This window comes from Drosophila kikkawai, chromosome 2L, assembly GCF_030179895.1.
Source record: "Drosophila kikkawai strain 14028-0561.14 chromosome 2L, DkikHiC1v2, whole genome shotgun sequence".
NCBI lineage: Eukaryota > Metazoa > Arthropoda > Insecta > Diptera > Drosophilidae > Drosophila > Drosophila kikkawai.
This window is the reverse complement of record NC_091728.1, coordinates 29,836,985-29,859,422: the sequence shown is the minus strand read 5'-3', so window position 1 is coordinate 29,859,422 and position 22,438 is coordinate 29,836,985. Positions and strand designations below refer to the sequence as shown.

Below are 22,438 nucleotides of genomic sequence, written 5' to 3'. Positions count from 1 at the left end.
TAATAATAGTGCTGCCAATTCCTGTCATCCTTCGTCGTCTCAGATCCTTCCTTGAGCTTCCTTGGTAGAATCTGTCCTTAGCCGAAGGGCTACCGACTGCGCCAGTTATAGATAATAGGTTCTTTAGGAAATGTTCCGGGTGGATCCCGACCAAATAAAAATGTTCGTCGTTGTTGGTTCAGATCAAAAATCAGAATGAATTCTTTATTTTATAACAAAAAACAACATGAGGAAGCAATGAAATACTATTTCTGAAATGAAACATGAATTTTTCGTTATTAGCTATGTAACTAGAAATAAGATTTAGGGTTAGGAATAAAATAAGAAAGAACACCAACACCGAAATTGAGATTTTCCAATAAGAGCGGGCGTGGGAAAAAGAACATCAGCCCTGAAATACGGCACACTGCCGCCATACGGCAACGCCAGCTGAGGAATAGCGCACTCACTCCGGAACAGCTGATAGTAATCGAATAAGTGTCACCGATCTGACAACACCCCTGCCTGTCGACCATCGGAAACTATAGTCTATCTGCTGGCGGTCGCCTATATAAATTGACCTCGAAGTCAGGGAAAATCACTTTTGCGGAACAGCCGTGCAGGAAACAACTGGTGACTGAATAGTAGTACTAACCCTAAATAAAGAAGTAGGACAGAGTTTGGCCCTGGTGGCAGATCTTGGTAGCTAACAATAGTAGGAAAAGGTGAAGGTAGCAGTGGGCCTAGGTCTGGCCTTGGTTGGCAGGTCGAGCAAAGTAGAACGGGAGGGAACGAGGTTGACCCTTGGTTGGCGGACTTCGGATAGCGAAAGTTAGGTGTGGGGCGAGGTCTGGCCCTAGATGGCAGGTCTCGCGGAAACAGAGTACTGAGTGCGGTCCGTATGACCAAACCCGTATTGGTAGTATGGACGTGGGTCCTGGTCTGGCCCTGGATTGCAGATCACGAGTAAGATCCGCTAAACTCGCGACAGTAAGTATAGGAGGGGACAAGACCCGGTCCTGGTTGGCGGATCTTGGCATGTATAGGGTAGCATCGCCCTTGAGTATCTGAGGGAAGCTGCGGAGAACACTCACCTGCAGAGACTAGCCTCGGTTGTCCACAGAGGAACAGGTTAATCCGATCTTCAAATCCAGTGATTTGAGCAGAGAGAGTGGTGAAAGCATTACATCCATGTGCCGCACCGATGCAGGAGGTAGCATAAGCTTTTCTGAAATCTGTGAAGATAACATCAACATCAACTCGTCAACAATTCATCAACATTTTATCGATGACAGGTTGATGAAATGTTGATGAAATATGGATGAAATGTTGACGAATTGTTGTTGACTTAGGACTTGGCTATGTTAAATTCATCAACAGTTTGTATTGCATTACATCGATGAATCATTAGCAAAATTCTTCCAAAATGCATACACTCTAATTAATTTCGATACCCACTCAGAGTATTCTTTTTCACTTCCGCACTCCACTTGCATTTGTTGCTGTCATCAGCATCGCGTTTAAAAATAACACCGAAACCGATGTTCTCTTCACAGATTTCAGAAAAGCTTTAGATTTAGTGATTTATCAGTTACTGAAACAACTGGTGAGTGAATAACCGCCTAAATAAAGCGTTAGGGAACGGTGCGTTAGGGAACGACGGACATCGTCCGGACCCACCTACCGTGACCACAGCAGAGGCCATTCCGCGACCGGTCACGCGACCTACGCATAGTCGCATCGCCTTAGGGTATCTGAAGGAAGCTGCGGAGAACACTCACCAGCAGCGACAAGCCTCTGTTGTCCACAGAGAATCAGGTTAATCCGATCTCCAAATCCATTGATTTGGGTCAGCGGCGAGAGCGGAGAGAGTGGTGAAAGCGTTTCTTCCAGTGTCTTTCCCCATTGTTGTTGCCTCCTCCAGAGGCCAGCGCGAGCGCGAAGAATCAGCGCCGCGCCCCAGAAAAACCTCCCCCAAAGGGGCTCCCGCGGTAAGCGCTCCCAAACCCAGGGCACCCACTGGCTATCGGTCCAGCGACTAGAGGCCCAGAAGCCGAGGGAAGCGCATGAAGAACCTTCAAGAGAAAATAGTGGCGAATGAAAAACGAGGCTCCTTCTCGGTCCCGCCCGGACGCAGTCATTATAGCCGCGAAAGGGAAATCCTACAGTAAAATCTTGGCCATAGTCACCAGAAGGGAAGACAGCCAGCTTTCAGGCCTGGGTAACTGGGATAAAAAGTCGGACGCACCACAAACGGCAACCTTTTACTAGAAATGGCGAAGGAAAACGTTGAGAGCAGCTAGCAGCGAAAAAGTCTGCCAAGCCAAGTGGAGTATCAGTGAGATCTACACGGCCAGCGACCACGAGGCTATCCTCATTTCTCTCGGCGAGAACCAACCACGAAGACCGGTTCTGCTTAGTGCAAGTAAGGCGTACTGGAGGACACGCTCAACGTCCAAGCTTTCTCGAGCGCTCTAGCGGGCCTAGCTACCGACCAGGCAGAGTGCTAACGAGGCTGCGCTCAAATTGGCGGACGCGATCGAGCTAGCATGCAACGCCAGCATCATCCTGCATCATCCTGGACACACGGCTCTGCTTCAGAGACCACCTGGAGTACATCCACAAAAAGGCCAGCGATACCGCAAGATCCCTGTCCAGAATCCTGCTAAACACCAGGGGGCCTAAGCAGTGCAAAAGGAAGCTGCTCACGAGCGTCGTCACGTCGCAACTCCTCTATGCAGCCCCAGCCTGGGCGGAGGCTGCAAAAGTCAAGAGCTACGTGAGGGAAGGAACCTGTTCCTGAGCGTCCTAAGAGTAGGGTGCGCCTTCAGGACCGTCTCCGATGACGCGGCCCATTGCGGGGCAGGTGCCGCTAGGCGAGCTGGTGCTAGAAGCTCAGGAATCCCGCCACCTATGCGAGCCGGAAAACTCTTCGACGAGGTGCTAGGCCAAAAGCAGCGCCAGATGCAGGAGCATAGTCCGGTGGCAGGTCAGGTGGGATAGTTCAACAAAGGACCGTTGGACTCAACATCTGATTCCGGACATCCAAAGCTGGATAGACCGAAAGCACGGCGAGGTGCATTTCTACCTGACACAGGCACTCAGTGGGCACGGTTGCTTTCCAAGCTATCTTAAGCGATTCGGCCACAATATCACAAAACCACAGGGTGCCATCAAGGCGATTAACGCGCGCATACATCGCGCAGTCGCATCGCCCGAGCAAGGGATAGCAGGAGCACACCCACCACAGGGCATCAGCCAGCCGGCAACTCACCGACGGAGCCACAGTTGCAACGATATACCCGTATCCAGGGTAGCAGTGAGACGCAAAAAATTATTTTTCAGTATGTAGTAAATGCCAGAAGAAGGTTATTACATAAGAAAATTTTGGGAAAACCTTCTGGAAAAGTAGCTAGCACACTGTTGTATGTAAAATTCTGAAACACACTACAAAGATCATAGCTACCTACGTTGATATTGTGTATCGATGAAATCGGTAAAAAAATACTTCAACAAAAAAATCGATACTCATTGAGACTCAACGCTCGCTGATGCCACTGTTTCTGCGTCAATGAATCAAATCCATACATTATTCGCAATAATCATAGCTACGTGTCATCCGTCGAACCCGACCGCATTGTGATACAAATACAAGGACCAAATGATATTTTTAACAGAGTACGCAGGACAACTTCTAATTTCACTCTTGGCAGTAACGAAGATATGTACGAAGACATGTGCATGCTCATTTGCGGCAGTCTACTATCGACATTGGGAATGCCAGCGCCAAATCGTTCAGTGCACGATACTTTCAATCGGAAATTTCGACGGGAGCAACACTACAATCTGGATAACGTGGCCGAATGAGTTCGAACAAATGTGCCGCTTTTGAATGTCGAGCAGAAGAAAGTTTACGATTCGATAATGAAGGTTGTTGACGATGAAACGGGAGGCTTATACTTTATCGATGCTCCTGGTGGGACAGGCAAGACATTCGTCATTTCGTTGATTCTGGCAACGATTCGGTCAAGATCTCAAAATGCGTTGGCTGTTGCATCATCTGGCATTGCTGCTACATTGTTGGAAGGCGGTCGAACAGCTGATTCCGCTTTGATGATACCCATGAATCATCTGACGGTTGACCAGCCAACGTGCACGATGAGCAAGAATTCAGCGACAGCGAAATTGATGCGAGAATGCAAAATCATCATCCGCTACTGAATTCTCGAGACATCTGCTGGCGCTCTTGATTCCATCAATCCGCCAAGACCGTTTCTGAGGGGTCATTATTTTAATGAAACCCCGATAGTAGTACGCTACATCCGCTTCAATTTAGTCACTTTTGCCGTTTGATCTATCCTAACAGACTTTCGTATACTCTAAAACCCTTTAACTTGAGAAAGCTGATGTATACTTATATTTAAAATAGTTCATGACTGAGAACATACATTTTTGAAATCAAATAATACCACCCTATTCAATCTGTAACAGTAAAAAAAGGCTTCTAAATAAAATTATTACATTTAATGTTCATCCTTACAAATTGTATTATTCAACTTTATATACTTCTATATATATGTAGAAGCAGGTAAATCACTTTTTGAACTGGAATGCCCTAACAGTCCAATGACAATTTATAATAATATATATATAATACATTTCATTTCGTACGGTATATCAAGTAATCTAATCTTATACGTAAATACTCTTACAAAAGTAAGTTTTATGAGCTGTTGATTGCATCTACTTAAATCTATGTTAAATACTAAGATCTAGTATTTAATCGAAACGCATTTATGCATTTTCTATTTCTAAAATCAGTTTTAATTAATATATTATTTACGACAATGATTACGATTTAGTTAATCGGGTTTTACTAGTTTTAAAATTAAATTAAATAATTAAAAACTCTGATATTATCTTAAACAATAATATAATGTTGGAGTTTTTAATAAATGTTTTTGCAATTTCATTTTATTTGACTAATTCGTATCTTATTTGTATTTATTTAATTTGTTATTGTTATAAAAAGCATTATATATATTTTGTAGTCAGCTATGTGGAAACGATCAGCCCATTGTAAACTTCAGTGGCTAAAAAAATGACAAAAGAAACAAAACTAGAAGACGTAAACTTGCCCTTATTCTGTTAGAATTATATAAAATATTTTTGCATACTAGGAAGCCAAATATGTTTTTATATATTGTGTAAAAGCTGCCGTTATCGTTCTGACATGTAAATTTTAAAATTAAAACTAATTTATAATTTTTATTTACACGTGTGCTCTTCGAGTACTTTTGTACAAACTTGACATTTAACCTGGCAGCACCAGTGGAACTTGCAATTGCAGCGCTCATTAACTATAATATTCTTAGTATTATAGCCCCGGCCACAGCAAAGTATGGCACAGCTGTCTAGTCCTGATGAATTTTTACGGCAAACACGTCCATGAGTACCTATTAAGAATGTAACTTAAGTGCTGACTTCTGAAATAATATTAATATATTTACCTGGCCAGTGTATTATGTGACTAGTACGACACCAGTCCGGGCTTTCGTCCATATAAATAAGGTCATGGGCTGTGGGCACGTCAAATTGAGAATCTTTTACCTGAAGCCGTCCACGTTTGTTAATCTTTACTTTTGTTGCTTGTTCATATTTCCCACGCAGATAATCACCTGAAGAAAGGAAAGTTTTAAAAGTTATCAAATTAAACAGAAAAGCCTCTAACCGCGATAAGAACAAAATAACGGTAAGAATAAAGTTACTAATAATGGTTATATTAAACAGCAGTAAAGAAAAACAAGAAAGGAAGCTAACTTCGGGACGCCGAAGTTTGAATACCCTTGCAGATTGGTTTTGATGTTTATATTATAGATTTAAATGCTGAAAACACACACAAAACAGAGTTTCATTACATTTTACCTATTCTTATTATGTTTACAATTTGGCAGTTACAGCCTTACATTCCCAGCTTTAGATTTTCTTTACATCCATCGATCGTTTCTATCGCAGCTATATAATATAGTGTCCGATATTCATAAAATTTATACCAAATTTTCCGAGCCTATAAAGTATATATATTCTTGATCAGCATCAACAGAAGAGTCGATCTAGCCATGTCCGTCTCTGTCCGTCTATCCATTTCTACGCAAACTAGTCCCTCAGTTTTAAAGCTATCTGAATGAAACCTTGCATATAGTCTTTTATATACTCTCACTGCTATATAGTATAAATGTAAGATAATTGGATATTATCTGTGTATTATATTTATTAGTTTATAACAGAGCTTGCAAATAACTGTCGACGGGGTTTTTCCTGTGCTCTCGTTGCGAGTAAAACCGAAAAAGATCATACTCTCTCGCTCTCGCTCAGAGCAAGGGAGTTTTGCTGTCTTCATTTCGGTTTTTTGTTGAACGCTTTTCGTTGAGCTCTTTTTGCTTCGGCCTTTCAATGAGCCGTGCGTAAAGAGCGGGACGAGAAACGTTCGCACACAGAGAGCCAGCAAAAGACCAAGTGACCGAACAGCTCAGCGCGAACGGTCTTCACCTTTGTTTGTTTTTTTTTTAATTTATTTATTTTTGTGAACAAGTGTCCATATAACAAAATGCTATTAAAAAGAAAAGAAAAGTTTTAGACAATGTTGTTTTTAAATCGCAACTAAACGTTTAACGATTTACTTGCCTATGCGTGTGAATGTATACCAATACATACGCAAAAGACTTTTGTTCACTGACCACGGTTCATGGGACAACCGAAACAAAGCAGAATAGAAAAAAACGAGTTCGCTCTGAACGCGCGCGAGCTGATTCCAAGAACTCATGAACGGGTGCTCTCTGAGTCTTTTCGTAAAGAGTGAGAGAGAGACAGATATATGCAGACAATTAGAAACGGTCGACAGTTTTTTGCAAGCTCTGGTTTATAAGGATTATATTTAGGTTTAAAAAGTAATAGGATATTGATTAAGTATTTAACAGCTTATTATCGCGACTTTCGAAGGGTTTTACAACTTATTTTATCTGCTCTACAAACGACGCTACGACTTCTTCAACTTTTCTATATGGCTTCTCTCTCTCTAGTGATGTACGATAGCGACTCCCTCTTGAAGACACTACTCTTGCCGATATTTGTATGGGCTGCCAACTGATGCCCATAACGCCTCCTTACATTCTGCCATCCTGCAAAACATCTGCCCCAGATGTATCATCCTCCTTCGCACTCATGTCGTCATCTTCTTTGTAGTAAGAATAGCGCCACAGCTTCATAAAATCAGCGCTTGTAGATGTTTGTAGTGGACCCTCAAATTCTGCTGCATTTTTGACATCGTATCTGCCGTTTCGTTTAAATTGAGTTACTTCATATGGTCCGATGTATTTATTAGCCAACTTTCTTCCGGTTAGAAACTGCGTTGCTTTGATGGCTACTAGATCACACAACTGATATCCATGATGTCCCTTGCTCTTCTTGTCGTAGTTCTTCTTATAGGTTTCTTGAGCTTTTTGGATTTGTAGCCTAGTTTCTTGCCAAATTCGATTGCGTTCGTCTTGTAGGTTTAAAAGCATTACATCTTGTAGAATCTTATTAAGCTCTGGACTGGAGTTATTCCTCATTCGTTGACCAAACATAACTTCAAAGGGTGTGAAGCTAGTCGATGCGTGGACATGTGCGTTTATAGCCTGCTGCACTTGTGATGTGTATTTATACCATTTTGCTGGTTCCGCTGCTGACATCTTTGAGAGTACAGAAATAATAACTCTGTTGACCCGTTCGATTTGGCCATTGCCCCTTGGTACGCCTGCTGTAGTCTCGATATGTTCAATCTGGTTGTTATTGCAAAATTCTCTAAAAGAATTTTATGTAAACGCAGCTCCTTTATCGCTGATAATTCTTTGAGGACTGCCAAATATTAAAATCCACGATTCCAGATGGCGGATAGCTTCTTCTGCGTTTGTCGACTTAGTAGGGAATATCCAAGTATATATAGAAAAACCATCTACAACAGCGAAAATATACTTGTAGCTTTTCGACGTCAAGTCCAACGAACCTAAATGATCAATGTGCAATGTTGAAAGTGGAATGTCGCCTTTATCTATTGCGTGTAGATAATCCTCTTGTTTACCCAGCTTTTGGTTGTGAGTGATGCATTCAATGCAGTTCGAAGTTACCTGCTTTACTTTCTTTTCCAAGTGTGGTATGTAAAAATCCTGCTGAACTGCATGTATAGTCTTCTGAGTTCCCATGTGGCCAAAGTTATGTGAATTCTGAATTATCTCCTTCTCCATACATTTTGGTACTGCCAGCAAATCTTGTCCATTTATTTGTTTGAAAATTATGTCGTTCTTGACTACATAATCTGCATACGCCTTCTGCTTTAAAATTTCCCTCACCGTTGTTAGATGTTCATCATTCTGCTGCGCTCTTCTGATCTATGCGTGTACCTCCGACGTAACTATCATAAAAGGAAAACGACTCAGGCTATCTACATGCTGCATTCTGGTTCCTGCTAGGTGCTCTGCATTGAAGGTAAAATCTTGTAGGTACATCAGCCACGGCGTCACTTCTCGAGGAATATCTTTCTTGGAGATTGTCTGTTTAAATACTGCACAGTCAGTGACTAAATCAAATTGTGTTCCCAACAAGTAATGTCGAAGTCTCTTCGTTGCTAGGTAAGCTGCCTTTACTTCAAGTACATAGCCTGTAAGCCTTTCTTCTTGTGGCGTTGTTTTCTTACTCCAGTAAAAAACAGGGTACCATTTGCCATCGTGTTGCTGAAGCAGTGTTCCACCGAATCCATGTTTAGATGCATCCACATGCAGTTGTGTTTTAGCGCTTTGACTCCAAATCTTGAGAACAGGTTCATCTATTAGGGCTGATTTTAGTTGTTCTATTGCTTGCTTCTGTTCTCCCTCAATTTTAAACGCCGAATCTTTTTTCAACAGCTGCGTTAAGGGTTAAGCGATAAGGGCGTAATTTTTAATAAACTTACGGAAGTAGCCCGTCAATCCAAGAAACGCTTGTATGCCTCTGATATTTATCGGCATTGGAAAATTTTTAACGGCTTTAACCTTCTCTTTCCCAGGCCATATATCTCCATTTTCCACCTCGTAGCCAAGGAAATTAATACGCTCTTTTAAAAAGGGGCATTTTGACCATTTAATATCGAGGCCATACTGCTCTGCCTGCTTTAGGACTCGCTGCATGTTGTTTAGACATACTTCGACTGTACGTCCAAAAACAACAATGTCGTCTATGTACATCTCCATAACACCTTTATTGATCAGCTGCTGGAAAATATATGTGACATACCTTACGAAAACTGCTGGCGAATTACAAAATCCTAATGGAGCTCTGTTAAATTCGAAAAGTCCCTCCTTTGTCACAAACGCTGTGTATTTGCGGCTGGGTTCATCAATTTCGACGTGGAAGAAACCATTCTTGAGGTCAAAGGCTGAAAAATACTTCGCACCTTGCATCTTATCAAGCACTTCTTCTATGAGTGGAACTGGGAATCGATCTTTCAGAACCATTGTGTTCAAAACGCGGTAGTCTATGCAAAGCCTGTATGTGTTATCCTTCTTCTTAGCTAGGACAACTTTACTCGCAACATCAGAATGGGATTCCTTATATGTCCTGAATCGCATAAGGGACACGTCAGCACCAGTGGCGACTAGACAGGAAACGCTTTTGTTGTTGATGGTAAGGGTCTTGTCCCTTGACTCGCTGATCACACCGATATTTTGATTTTCTCCTCTACAATTGCGTGATGTGTGCCCACTGCCGCTGCACTTAAAACATTTAGTCTCCTCTTTGCATTCAGCTCTCATATGCTCGGGTGAGCCGCAGTTAAAACAATACCTTTTGTTTTGGTTTTGTTGCTGTTCGAATCGCCTCCCTGGTTTTACTGCTTTGCCAAAATCACTCTGCCGCACTGCTTGCTTTCGTCCGACTGTTGGTTTTGTCATCATTTCGATCGTTTCAAATCGGCTTCGCAACTCCTTAAAACTTGGTGCACTGTAAAGAGGATATTTAAGATCGTTACTCAGCTTAAGTTCATCTGCAATACAACGGATCACCGATTTATCTTCAACCAATCCTTGAGCAGCTATCTTTCGCATATGCAACACGTATTCATGAAAGTTCTCGTTCACATTTTTCTTTCGTTCTCCCTGCTTGTGCACTTCAGCACTGCTTAGCGATTTATCAAATTCATCCAACAATACGGCAGTTAAATTCTCATACGTTGACACAGTGGTAGACTCGAGAAATAACTTAGCTGTGCCCTTCATTTTCATACGAGCGTTCACATATTTCTGCTTGGTGGTCAGCTCATAGGCATCTGCGTTCTCGTCAAAACATTTTAGCCACTGCATAATTGGGATTGAAACTCCATCAAAATCTGGCACAACTTTAGAGAAACTTTCAATTGGAATGGCATTCCTGTTGGAATCGCTTTGTCCAATTTTCGCTGCAAGCAGTTCGAGCACTTCGCTCTGTTCGTTATTGTTGGGTACTTCTTCATGGCCTGTTGTGAATTTCAGCGTGTGAAATTCAGAATTTGCGTCTCCGCCACTTGCAAAGTTTTCGATCTCATTCCTACCGATTTTTTCCTTTTCGCTTTGGTCTTCGTTCGGCGGCAAGAAAAATGTTGTACTCAAATCCATCTCTTTGACTTCTGCGTTTACTGGATCTTGAGATACATGCTGTTGTTCACTTCGGGTTTTAGGTTGATTATTCTTGTTGTGATTTTTGTTCTTCTTCGCAGACCGAATCATTATTACAACGTTTTATTAAACTTCTGCAACTTGATCTTTCTTGTTATGTCTCTGTCCTCTATATTCGCCTGACGCTCATACACACAACTGTACTTTTTTTCGACTCTTTCAATGGCTGTTTTGGTTGAGCCCCTATGTAAGATAATTGGATATTATCTGTGTATTATGTTTATTAGTTTATAAGGATTATATTTAGGTTTACAAAGTAATAGAATATTGATTAAGTATTTAACAGCTTATAATCGCGACTTTCGAAGGGTTTTACAACTTATTTTATCTGCTCTACAAACGACGCTACGACTTCTTCAACTTTTCTATATGGCTTCTCTCTCTCTAGTGATGTACGATAGCGACTCCCTCTTGAAGACACGACTCTTGCCGATATTTGTATGGGCTGCCAAGTGATGCCCATAACGCCTCCTTACATAAATATTTAAAAAAATGGGACAACTATATCATATAGCTGTCTTAGAAACGATCGGTAAAGCTGGGAATGTAAAACTGTAACTGTCAAAGTGTAAACATAATAAGTATAGGTAAAATGTAACTAAACTCTATTTTGTGTGTTTTCAGAATATATGAATCAAAATTTATATTATAAATATCAAAACCAAATTATTATATGCTAAGCATAAATGCAAAACTTTTATATATTTCCTTTTATTTGTTTCTATTAATTTAACTGGAATGGCTGGATTCTTAATGATCCAATTGCAAACTGCAAAGGTATACAAACTTTGGCGTGCCGAAGTTAGCTTCCTTTCTTGTTTCGATTTCAGTTTGTTTGCATTTTCTATTGCTCGAATTTCTCCACATTCAATATTCAAAAAATGAAAAGTTCTCTAAAGTTATTCAGGCCTGTTCTAGTTTCCTCTCGGAAGTGAATTTGATAACATTTGCGGATTTCCCTTTAACATAAGCGAATTTCCCTTGGTGATTTAAGGAAACTTTTTTTAATTTCCCTTAAATTCCCAAACAAAATCAGCTGGTCGCTTTCAACAAAAGAGATTCCCTTGTCTAAGATTTGCTAAAAGGGGCTGATCAAATTTTGGCCCGCTGTGGTCTCCAACTCATAGATAGTAATGAAGCACTAATTTAAATAATAAAATCTAAGGAATAAGCATTAAGACAGGAAATAAACATTTTGAAATATTTGTAATTGCAATCAGCTGTTCTGGTGGCAAAATGCTCGAAAGTAGGGTTGCCGAGGGTTTAGAAAAAATTCCCTTTGCATAAAATTTAGTTCAGTTTGTGGATTGAATTGGCTGGTATTTTAAAGAAAAACACTTTTTCATATACTTTACCCTAATATCAGATATTTTAATTGTAAAACAACATAAAAAGTAATTGTTCGAAATTAATCTTAAATATATGCAGTTTTTTTTGAAACGCTGACAACCCTTAAATGGTCCCTCTCAAATACGACACAGCGGCAGCGGATTTGCAATAATGTTGAAGGTTAGAATCGAACCGAGTTTAAGGTGCACCCACAAAATAATTATTTATAAATTAAGTAAGTTAGTATAAGCTAATTCAATTATGCAATAATGTTCCCAAAACTTCAAGGAATATACTACAATTAACATTTGTAATATACATAATCGCATTGTATTTTAAAATAATTAATTTCTGATTTTGCGGATTTGAATCCGCCGGCCAAATGGCACACGGAAAGTTTCCGTGCGTTTCGTCTGCAAATTAACAGAGACTTAACAGAGGGAAATACGAATCCGTAAAAATTTTTCGGAAGTGAACACTAGAACAGGTCAGGGAAATCCGAATCCGAATAAATTTTGCGGAAGTGGAAACTAGAACAGGCCTGATTGTATTCAATATATTAACATTAAGAAATTGTCCCATTGATCAAATTTAAAAAATAGCATAGTCTAAACCAAATTTCAAAATATTGAAATTCGCATTAGAATCAAAACAAATTTTAATTCCAGAAAATCATTAAACTAAATTGAATTTCCCTAAAATTACCAAATAATTTCTGCTGGCCGCTCTCAACATAAGGGTTTGCTTTGTCTAAGATTTGCTAATAAGGGGCTGATTAAATTTTGGCCCGCTGTAGTCTCAAACTCATAGATAGTACTGATGCACTAATTTAATTAATATAATTGAAGGAATAAGCATTTACGGCTGAAAATAAATAATGATCCTAAAACCTTAAAGTATAAAATACAATTAACATTTGCCATTTGTGGTAGCCAGTCACAAACCGAAAATAAAATATATGAGAAATAAGGAAATTAATTTGTAAACATTGCGAAAAAGCAAATCACATTTGAATTCGCATATGCTCACAAGCAAAACGTAGAGTATAGCGGAGAGCGTCGAGAGAAGTTTATCTGATCTGCTCCCGCATACAGCCTACCAGCATAGCGACAACCCTTTCTCGTGTGCACCGAATGCGTGTGAAGACGGAAAAGAAGAAGAGCGACTGGAAGCACACCGTTAGGTGAAGTTTGGCAACGCCGCAACTGCGTACAGCTAACTTCTCGAGTCAGAGTTCTCGCTCATTTCAAAGTGGAAAATTTGTATACCTCGTGGTCGAAATTACAGTGTTTTCTGGCCGAGGAAAAGAAGTCCGCAAGTGCAGAAGGAGATTCGGAGGATCGAACCCAGCACAAGGGGTAAATATTCCAGTGAAAAGTGCAAACGAAAAAGACAGTGTTTAAGTGCATATTTTTGTGTAGGAAAGAGACGGAACATACGCCGGCCGGCAACTTCAGCGCCAGAGCGGCGATATTACGATATAAGCGGCGTAATAAGCGGCGTGTTGGTCACCGGCTGGTGGTGGTGGTTGTGGAGGTTGCTGGCCAAAATCAGTGAATACCGCCGTATTTTTGGACGTGGCGCGTGCTGATTGCCACATGTTGAGGTTGGAATCGACGTGCGCGTGAGCACGCCCAACACCAATCGTATATAACCTCAATTTTGAGCGACACTTCGGCCGCGACAACCGTATGCCACATAGAGGTTAGGATTTAACCTTAATTCGGCCTGCCGTTCCCAATCAGCCAACCCATCCCAGGCGTGGCGTCGGAGTACCCATGCGGGTTAGGCTACCCTAAGGAATGCGAGGAGGAGGAGAAGGAGCTGCGAGCTCCTGCAGAAGCAGCAACGATTGAGTGACCGTTGGTTTTGCTGCCGCAATTAGGAGGAAGAGACGAATGTGAGGTGACGCTAGCCAACACTTTGCGCGCACGGGCCACGTGCGGCACCATGTCCCAGAGCGGAATGAATTAAGGAGAGCAGACCTGCCGTCTGGCATGCGAACACGCCGAACCCTTCGTATGCGGTGAATTGATCAGGAGACTTGAAGAAGAATGCCGCAAGGTGGCATCGACGTGTGCAGAGCTGCCGACAATCGATTTGGACGTGTGCTGCAGATCATATTCTTTGTTTAGGGATTTGAAGCCAATGTGCTAAATTTGTAGTTTTAAATTCTTTAATAGTTGCTTAAGCAGCATACTTTTGTATTCAATTAATGTAAAGTTTAGAATCGTTTTGGTTAAGCAAGACAAAAGTAATTTTATCAAATCTTAGACAAGGCAAACTCTTTTGTTGAAAGCGACCAGCTGATTTTTATTTAAGGGAATTTAAGAGAAATTAAAAGAAATATTCTTAAATCACCAAGGGAAATTCGCTAATGTTAAAGGGAAATCCGCAAATGTTATCAAATTCACTTCCGAGTGGAAACTAGAACAGGCCTGTATATTTATATACTAGAAGACCCGGCCACGCCTTGCTGTGGCTAACGAATGAGTATATTACAAAGTTCTTAATAAGATGTTTTTTTTTCTTCATATTTTATTTACAATCTGTCTTGTGACAATAGGTACATTTTGTAACTAATATTTACATAACAGGAATAGTAGATTTCCAGTGAAACCTACTACTTAATCTATTTTATCGTTTATGGTACATATGTTTACCTATCAGGGAGAAATCTTTTGAGTCTTCTTACTGTTAGGCTATTGTGTACTAGACCTATGGCTAAATTATTTTCATGATATACTATATTTTTTAATTTCTGCTCTTATTGTTGGTATATTTAGATCTTTGTGTATGTTTGCATTTGATACATAAAATGGAGCGTTAACAATTTGACGCAATGTTTTTGATTGGTAGCGCTGCAGAATTTCAATGTTTGAATTGCTGGCTGTACCCCAGAGCTGTATAGCGTAGGTCCAAACAGGCTTCAAAATAGCTTTGTAGAGGAGAACTTTATTTTCCAAAGTGGCTGATGATTTTCGACTTAGCAACCAGGACATTTTTAGTATTTTCAGTCTGAGATGTTGACTTTTCGCTTTAATGTGGTGTTTCCATGTTAATCTGCGGTCGAGGTGCATGCCAAGGTACTTCACACAGGTATCTTGTGGAATTGCTGAACCGTTCAGTATGACATTTGGGCAGTTTCCTGGTTTGGACAGATTTCGAGGAGTTGATTTTAATTTTCAGCGAAGAAACCAGGCTTCAATCAGATTGAGCTCACATTGCAAGAGGTGAGATGATTCATCTCTAGATGAGCTTGTTGCCAGAATTTCTGTATCGTCAACGTATGTTGCAACGGTGCAGTGGTTGGTTACTGGCACACCTGCCGTATATAAGGTGTAAAGGACTGGTTGAGGCCTGCGTTTATGAGAAGTAGTGATGACGCGTCACTTCTCTGCTGAACGTAGAAGCATCTTTTGGACAAATAGGATCTCAGTAGTAAATAGTATGGTGCAGGTAGCCATTTCTTTATCTTATAGAGTAATCCATTGTGCCAAACACGATCAAACGCTTGTTGAACATCAAGAAATGTGGCAGTACAGTATTTTTTGGTCTCAAATGCGGTAACAATTTCATTGATAACCCTATGACATTGCTCAGTAGTCCCGTGGCCGAATTGATATTCAGGCATGATGGTAAGTTCGTCCAAAATTGGCAACATCCTCTTCAGTAGTATTTTTGCAAATACTTTCGAGAATATTGTCAACAGACTAATGGGAAGGTAAGATGAAAGTTCAATTTCTGTCTTGTTTGGCTTCAGGATCATAATTATTTCTGCACATTTCTATTGACTTGGGAACTGGTCCAGCCTGAGAATAGCGTTGAATACCAGAGTGAGAAACCGTATGCATTTTGGTGGAAGAGGTTTTAGAGTGATGGCGTCTATCTTATCCGGGCCTGGTGATTTTTTGTTGTTTAAGCATTTAATTTCAGTAACGACTTCATTAATTGGAAATGTCAAGCTCATTTGACAGGGTGACTCAAGAAAGTTTTGCACTTCAGACTCTGTTATAGTATTGTTTATGTCGTTTGGCTGGAACACAAAGTGCAAGTGTTCTGCAAATGCTTCAGCTTGTTCATCATCAGATTTACACCAAGTCCCATTGCTTTTGCGAGTGACTATGTTCCTTTTGGTTTGGTTGTTGATTTCTGCGAGTGTGATTCGTATTTATGTAGCTTGCTTTGTGAATTGTATTTGTAAAAAGCTCCACAGCATAGTCTAGTTCCTCTCCTGTTTTTAACGAAATATCTAGGCTTATGGCTTCTTCTAGGTAGCTTTTAAACGCGTTAATATCTGTGGAATCGCGACATGTGACACTTAAACTTATGAATGAGGTAGCTAAGCCAGAAAAAACTAAATCTTTAACAGTAATATTTTTTTTAAATTATAAATACTTTTAATTTCAATTTGATGTAGTGTAATTGTAATTGGTGCACAACATTTTTGGTTAACCTGTCTTTAGCTAACACTAATAGATGCAACATATAGTTGCCCATAAGAAAAACACAGATTTTCCAAATGTAAGCCACAAATAGACATTTGGCGAAAGATAAACGAATTGGAAACTGTAGCCTTTTGAAGGGTATGGTAGAATCTGACGATATCGTGGCATACGTGGCAACAGGACCACTGTTCCTTTAAACTTCCCAGTTAAAATGGTTGCTTCAAGTATATTTCCGGTGATCTTTTTGATGACCAAACGCGTACCGTTGCATAATTGAGATGGATTCAAATTACGTAGGAGAATAATAGGGGAACCAATCTTTAATCGAAGATTTTGTGGTGGCATTCCAGGTAGTGAATTTAAAAATTAAGTTGTAAAATGTAATAGAAATCAGATTGCCTGGTAACAATTGTTGTATCTGGAAGTTAATTTCGTCAATAACAACATTTTTGGCTTTTAAAATCGCCCAATGACTAAGCCAGTTATTATTCAAGTAATTATTCTGTATGTCCGGAAAAAATACACTCTGAATCAATTATGTTATCCTGAAGAACAGTGCACAAATTGTCTGGCAGCTAAATGCATATATAAAAACACCTTGATATTCAAGGATCTCGAAACCCGCATTCAATAGACAAGTGGTTACGATGTCGCGCTACCCAAATCATCAGACCACTTGCTAGATATCACTCATTTTCTTGGTACTCTACCGTGAATCTAAGCTGGAACCCGCATGTCGATTTTCGAGGTTTTCTCTTTCCCTCGCATCTTGCAACGCGTAACAATAAAGGAGTTAATGTGAACAATAAAGCATAGTAGCCTAAATAAAAAAAAAATCACAAATGCTTTGCTAAATTTCTTACATTTTAATATAAATTAACCAATTTTAACTGAGCAGTTCTATGTATTTTCCTTCGAACCGATTTGGAAAATTTAAATATGAACTTACCTATTTCTCTTATAGAAGACAATTGTTGCCAGCAAGTAATTAAGCTGCATGATCCAGAGACTCCATGGCACTTGCAGGTTATACGGGTTTTTTTAATCACCGCCTTTAAAGAAAAAAAGTAAATATTTTCAATAAAGTTATTATCTTCTTTTTCAGGGTTTCTTTGACGAACACGAGCACATATTTGAATATACAATTATTTTGGTTTTGATGTTATTTAAAATATACACATATATCAACATACGAGCGGCTGCTCTAGGCTGCGCCTGCAATTGCGACGCATAGGCTTTCTGATATGCGGGACGATCTGAATCAAAAAAAAGTACTTTTCAATGCATCGTATTTGCTAATATAGGTTACTAATTTCTCCCGGCGCACAATCACGGTTAGCGTAATAAAAACATCTAAATGGCATTTGACAAGTAATTGTTGTAAAATTTATATATGTACTGCATAATGAACCACACCCCAAATTCGCTTTTTAAAGGGTATCACAGTAAAAATATACATTTTGAAAACTAATTTATAAAAACAATAGTTTATTAATTTTTTTTTCTGTTTATTAATTCAAATAAAAATATTATGAACACTGAAAAAAAAATTAATACATATTCATTATAATTGGGAAATTCTCTGTATTTATTTGTATGGCTTACTGATTTTGCGATTATGAATTTCCCTATTTTTGCAACAGCTTTACTGCAACGGCGCTACTGTGCATCATTTCGAATAGGACTGAGGAAGAGCAGTTATTGGTGCGAGAGACGGATCGGTTGAGACAATATTTTCTAATATTTAGACGATTAAATTGTCATTTTCAGTCAAATGTCAGCGAAAAAATCGAACCTCAACAACGTGAGGAGCAGAGAGGTACAGCGCAGAAGTTCTGAAAGAGCTCATCAATTGGTAGAACAAATCGCAAAACGAAATACAGCTCAAAGAATTAGGACAGCAGAAGGACGTGCACAAGAATCTCAAAAACATTGTAACGAAAGTCTGCGACTGAATATTACGAAAAGAAGATCGGCACGAGAACGAAACATAGATACATCACGAGTACAAGAACGACAGAGGCAGCGGAACAGCCGCTTATTATACGTACATCATTCGTTCGTCTTGCTTTTGAATATGCTATAGTATTAACTACTCTGCGCATTCAAAAAATGCAAATGTGGGTTTCTCTAACCTACTACGCAGTATCTGGGCTATAAAGCGAGCGCTGGAGATATCAGACCCAATTCCTAGAAAATCCTCTTCTATTTGTCATTTTTATAAATGATCTGCCCCAAGTTATTCTCCACTCTGACGCTGATGATGTTAAACTATGTTCGCCTCTTGCGAATCCTGACTCTCCTAAGCTTTTGCAAGCTGATTTGAACAACATGTTGTCTTGGTGCACTCACAATTTGTTGTTTCCTAACAACTCTAAATGTAAATACATGTCGTTTTACCATATCCATTCTGTAACGGATCTTGGTGTTCTATTAACCCACAACTTGAGATTCACCGATCACATCGGTATAATTGTCTGTAAAGCAAAATGGGTTTTTGCTTTCGTAAAACGATGGTCTAAGGAATTTGATGATCCCTACACCACAAAACTTCTATATATTATATATCTCTTGTTCGTGTGTATGGTCCGCTCAATATACAAAGTATCAAGACTTTATTGAATCGGTACAGAAACAATTCCTTTTGTTCGCTCTTCGGGGTTTTGATTAGGACCCACATCGCCGCCTTCTTCCTTATGCTGATAGACGGTTAAGGTTAATTCGCTGGAAAAAGCTCACTCTACAAAAAAATGTTGTGACAAAACGTCTGAAGTTAGCTTAACGAATTAAACACAAAATAATAACACTAAATTTTAACAATTTTTGTTATTTTTATATTGAAAAATATTTAGAGGTAGAGGAGTTATAAAAAAATCTCCCGAGTCGCCTCCAAAAAAAAGTTGGCTTGCGATGTACATTCTAACAGTCCACAGAATTATCCGATCTAAAAAAATTATACCTCATTCGTTAAAGGATAAGTGTCCCGAGGTACGCAGGTAGCGTTTTTATTTTTAAAAAATTTTCTCAATTTTTTATTAAAATTTGATTGACTAATAAATTAAGTTAATTTGTTAAATAAAAAATATAATAAAATTAAAAATTAAAAAAAGCTCGACATGAATACCTGTAGAATTACATAAAGAAGTTATGTTCCAAATTTTAAACCGATTTGTTCAGTAGATTTTGAGTTATCGTGTACACCGATTTTCAAAATGGCATTTTTCAGGAGAGCACTTTAAACTTTGTGATTCTCATGCATTGAACACTAACCAACCTTCGTTCAGCTCGGCATAATTTCGTTAATTTTCCTATGATCGATGATCTTAAGACATTGAGTCTTTAAAATAAAAAATAAAACAAAATTTACGAAAAAAAAAATTAAATACCTTACTCCCTTAATACTGTCTTCCCACACAGCGCATTTGTGAAGAACGTTTGGGATTTTTAAAAAAAGTGAAACTCGTGCTCCCACACACCGTCAAAGCACATTCACCATTCGAACAGCTGATCGATCAGCTGTGGCTTATGAAAACGTAAACAAAGACTGTCGAATTGGCAATTGCAAATTTGAAATGGAGCATTTACCAACTATTTTGGCTGTTGTACAACAGCAAAAGACACAGATTGCGTCAGAAATTATCCGCACTAAATTTAAATGAATTAAATGACAAGGAATTTTAATTTTTCTAATGATTTTTGCTCTTTGTTAGAGCAAATTCCCCGAAGAGTGTCTATAGGTGGTATAGGCATCCAAAATCTTTAAAATAAGGTAGAGGCAGGCGGTTTATATTAATTAGTAACATTTGGGGACATATTGGGGCAAGAATATACAGAAAAAACGCGAACAACTATTTTGGGCATGCTTGTAGCTTTGGCGCCACATTTTAAATTTCATATCTCATTTGTTCCTCGCCAAGCACACTGTATACACTTTCGTAAGGATGGCAAATTATGCACCGTTTGTTCAACGGACGGTGAATGTGCTTTGACGTTGTGTGGGAAGACCCTATAACTTGTGTTTTTGGTAATAAGCAAACAACGTAAAGTACTGCCTATTTATTATATTTACAATTGCCCTTTTTCTAAGCCAGAAAAAAGCAAAAAAGGCTAGAGTTAAGTAAATCTAGGCATCTAAGATGCTGCCACACTTTTCACAGTTTTAATTCCGATGGTCTCAAATAATTATTTGGTTAATTTGGACCATTTAAGTAATCACAATAAATAGCATTATTTATAAACAACCATTTTGGCGGTCCTTTAAAGTTATTAATGGATTCATTTATATTTTATAAGTATTTTTAACTGGCTGTTTCGTTCCACCAACAATATGGCAACCTTGGCGATAACTTTTTGCGGTGAACTTATCGACCTATCGCCAAAACGAGAAAACTGGTTGAACACGGCAAAAATTTTGTTGTCAAATCTGAGATGGGGTCAGAAATAAATTTTTTTAAAAATAACTACGTGCCAGAATGATCTTGTGGTGGTGTGGAATAAACAGCAATAGACCATTGAGTAAACTATTTTTTTCCTTTTGTAAATAAGATCTGATTTCATATAAAAAAAAGCCATTTACTTTTTATTCCGGCCAGAAAAAGGGGCCCGTATTTCAAATCGAAAAAATCTTTCGTTTACGAAAACACTGTCAGAATACAATTTAGGAAGCTTACTGCGTAAGCCTCTTGCATTCTGATAGGAGATACCAAGGAAGTTGGTTAGTTTTTTGGGACGGAATTGACAGACGTAGAAGGGGCACTGGGCAAATCGGGCCTATGAAGAGTAATTCCTACTGGCCGTTTTTTCTTTTTCTTACCTTCGAACTCTTTGACAACCACATGCTGAGGCCAGGTTTGGGTAGAGCATAGTATGCCAAAGACTTCGTCAGGAACATTTATCTTGAAAGAAGAAATGTTCCTAGGGTAAGAAAATTTAAATTTTTCCACCTTCATTTTTTCTCTATTTGCTTTTACTTTGCTTTGGATAAAAGACGAGAAACAAATAATTGTTTCGTTGGTGGAATTGCCATACGGGGTTTTGGCAAGGCAGACTGACCCACCTTACTAATTTCGGCCGGAAGTCCGGGCCTGACACCCTGGCAGGGATTTGGACTAGGGCTCTGCGAGGACAACTGTTGGGACCCCCCAGGGGACAACACGGAAATGGGTAACACCGGGGGCACGGTCTCACCCGCGACACATTCGGATACCGAGTCTTTCCTAGCACTCGATCTCAGGATTCTTGGAATTTTTTTCTGAAGTCGAGGGCTGTGTCGGCTGCTGTTGAGAGCCTGTCACTGGTGGTTGGGATCTGCCTTGATGCTGCACACCAGGTGCGGTTTTTTTGCGCCTATGAGACTCATTTAAAAGCTTGAGACTATTAAACTCAGTGTCCAGCGCCAAGAGCATATCTTGAGTTTTGCGAAAACTTTATAACAGCTCTTTAAGACACCGCCCTTGGTTTGCGGCAAGAAAGACATCATTTCCCTCTCCACTTCGCGGCAGGCCTCACAGCAGTAACGTACGCCGATATTTTTGGCCACGTCATCTACAGTTCGTGCAACAACACCAATGCACTTGGCAGACATTTTAAAGACTTACCACTGTACCTTCGCTATTTAAGAGAGAACGCAAGGGATTAAGTGCAGCGGCTCTGGAAGAGCGGGAGAGCGTGAGATAAGCACTAACTAAAACCGTTTTTAGCTGTCATGACGACGCAAACAACGACAAACGCAATAGGCACAAAAGGGAAGGCAAAAAAAAAAATGCAAAGCAACCATAGCAGCCCCAACTAAAATGTTTTTTAAATTGAATTAAACAGCACAAATAGAAAAGTAGCATGCACACGCGAAGTGAACGGGAATTATTATAAACACCAAAAATGAAATGTTAATAAACCCCGGAGGTTTGTAGGAAAATTATATGAACTGCACATTCCGCTTTGAAGATACCCATGAATCTTCTG

General features: G+C 39.5%; 1 protein-coding gene across 5 annotated transcripts in view; it reads right to left on the bottom strand.

The window, feature by feature from the left end:
- Positions 1-78: 78 nt before the first annotated feature.
- The window catches only part of Wnt5 (Wnt oncogene analog 5), a 166,720-nt gene continuing 144,360 nt past the window's right edge, over positions 79-22,438 (bottom strand). For 3 of the 5 annotated variants that reach the window (XM_070288060.1, XM_070288063.1, XM_070288073.1), the window contains 4 exons: positions 17,427-17,529; positions 5,490-5,657; positions 5,256-5,435; positions 925-1,214 (listed from right to left, as the gene is read on the bottom strand). In XM_070288060.1, coding sequence (XP_070144161.1) covers positions 940-1,214; positions 5,256-5,435; positions 5,490-5,657; positions 17,427-17,529 — 726 coding nt within the window. In that variant the 3' untranslated portion in view covers positions 925-939. Of the gene's footprint in view, positions 252-924; positions 1,215-4,531; positions 5,436-5,489; positions 5,658-17,426; positions 17,530-22,438 lie in introns of those variants that run through there. The other 2 variants (XM_070288071.1, XM_041776506.2) reach the window with 2 other exon arrangements.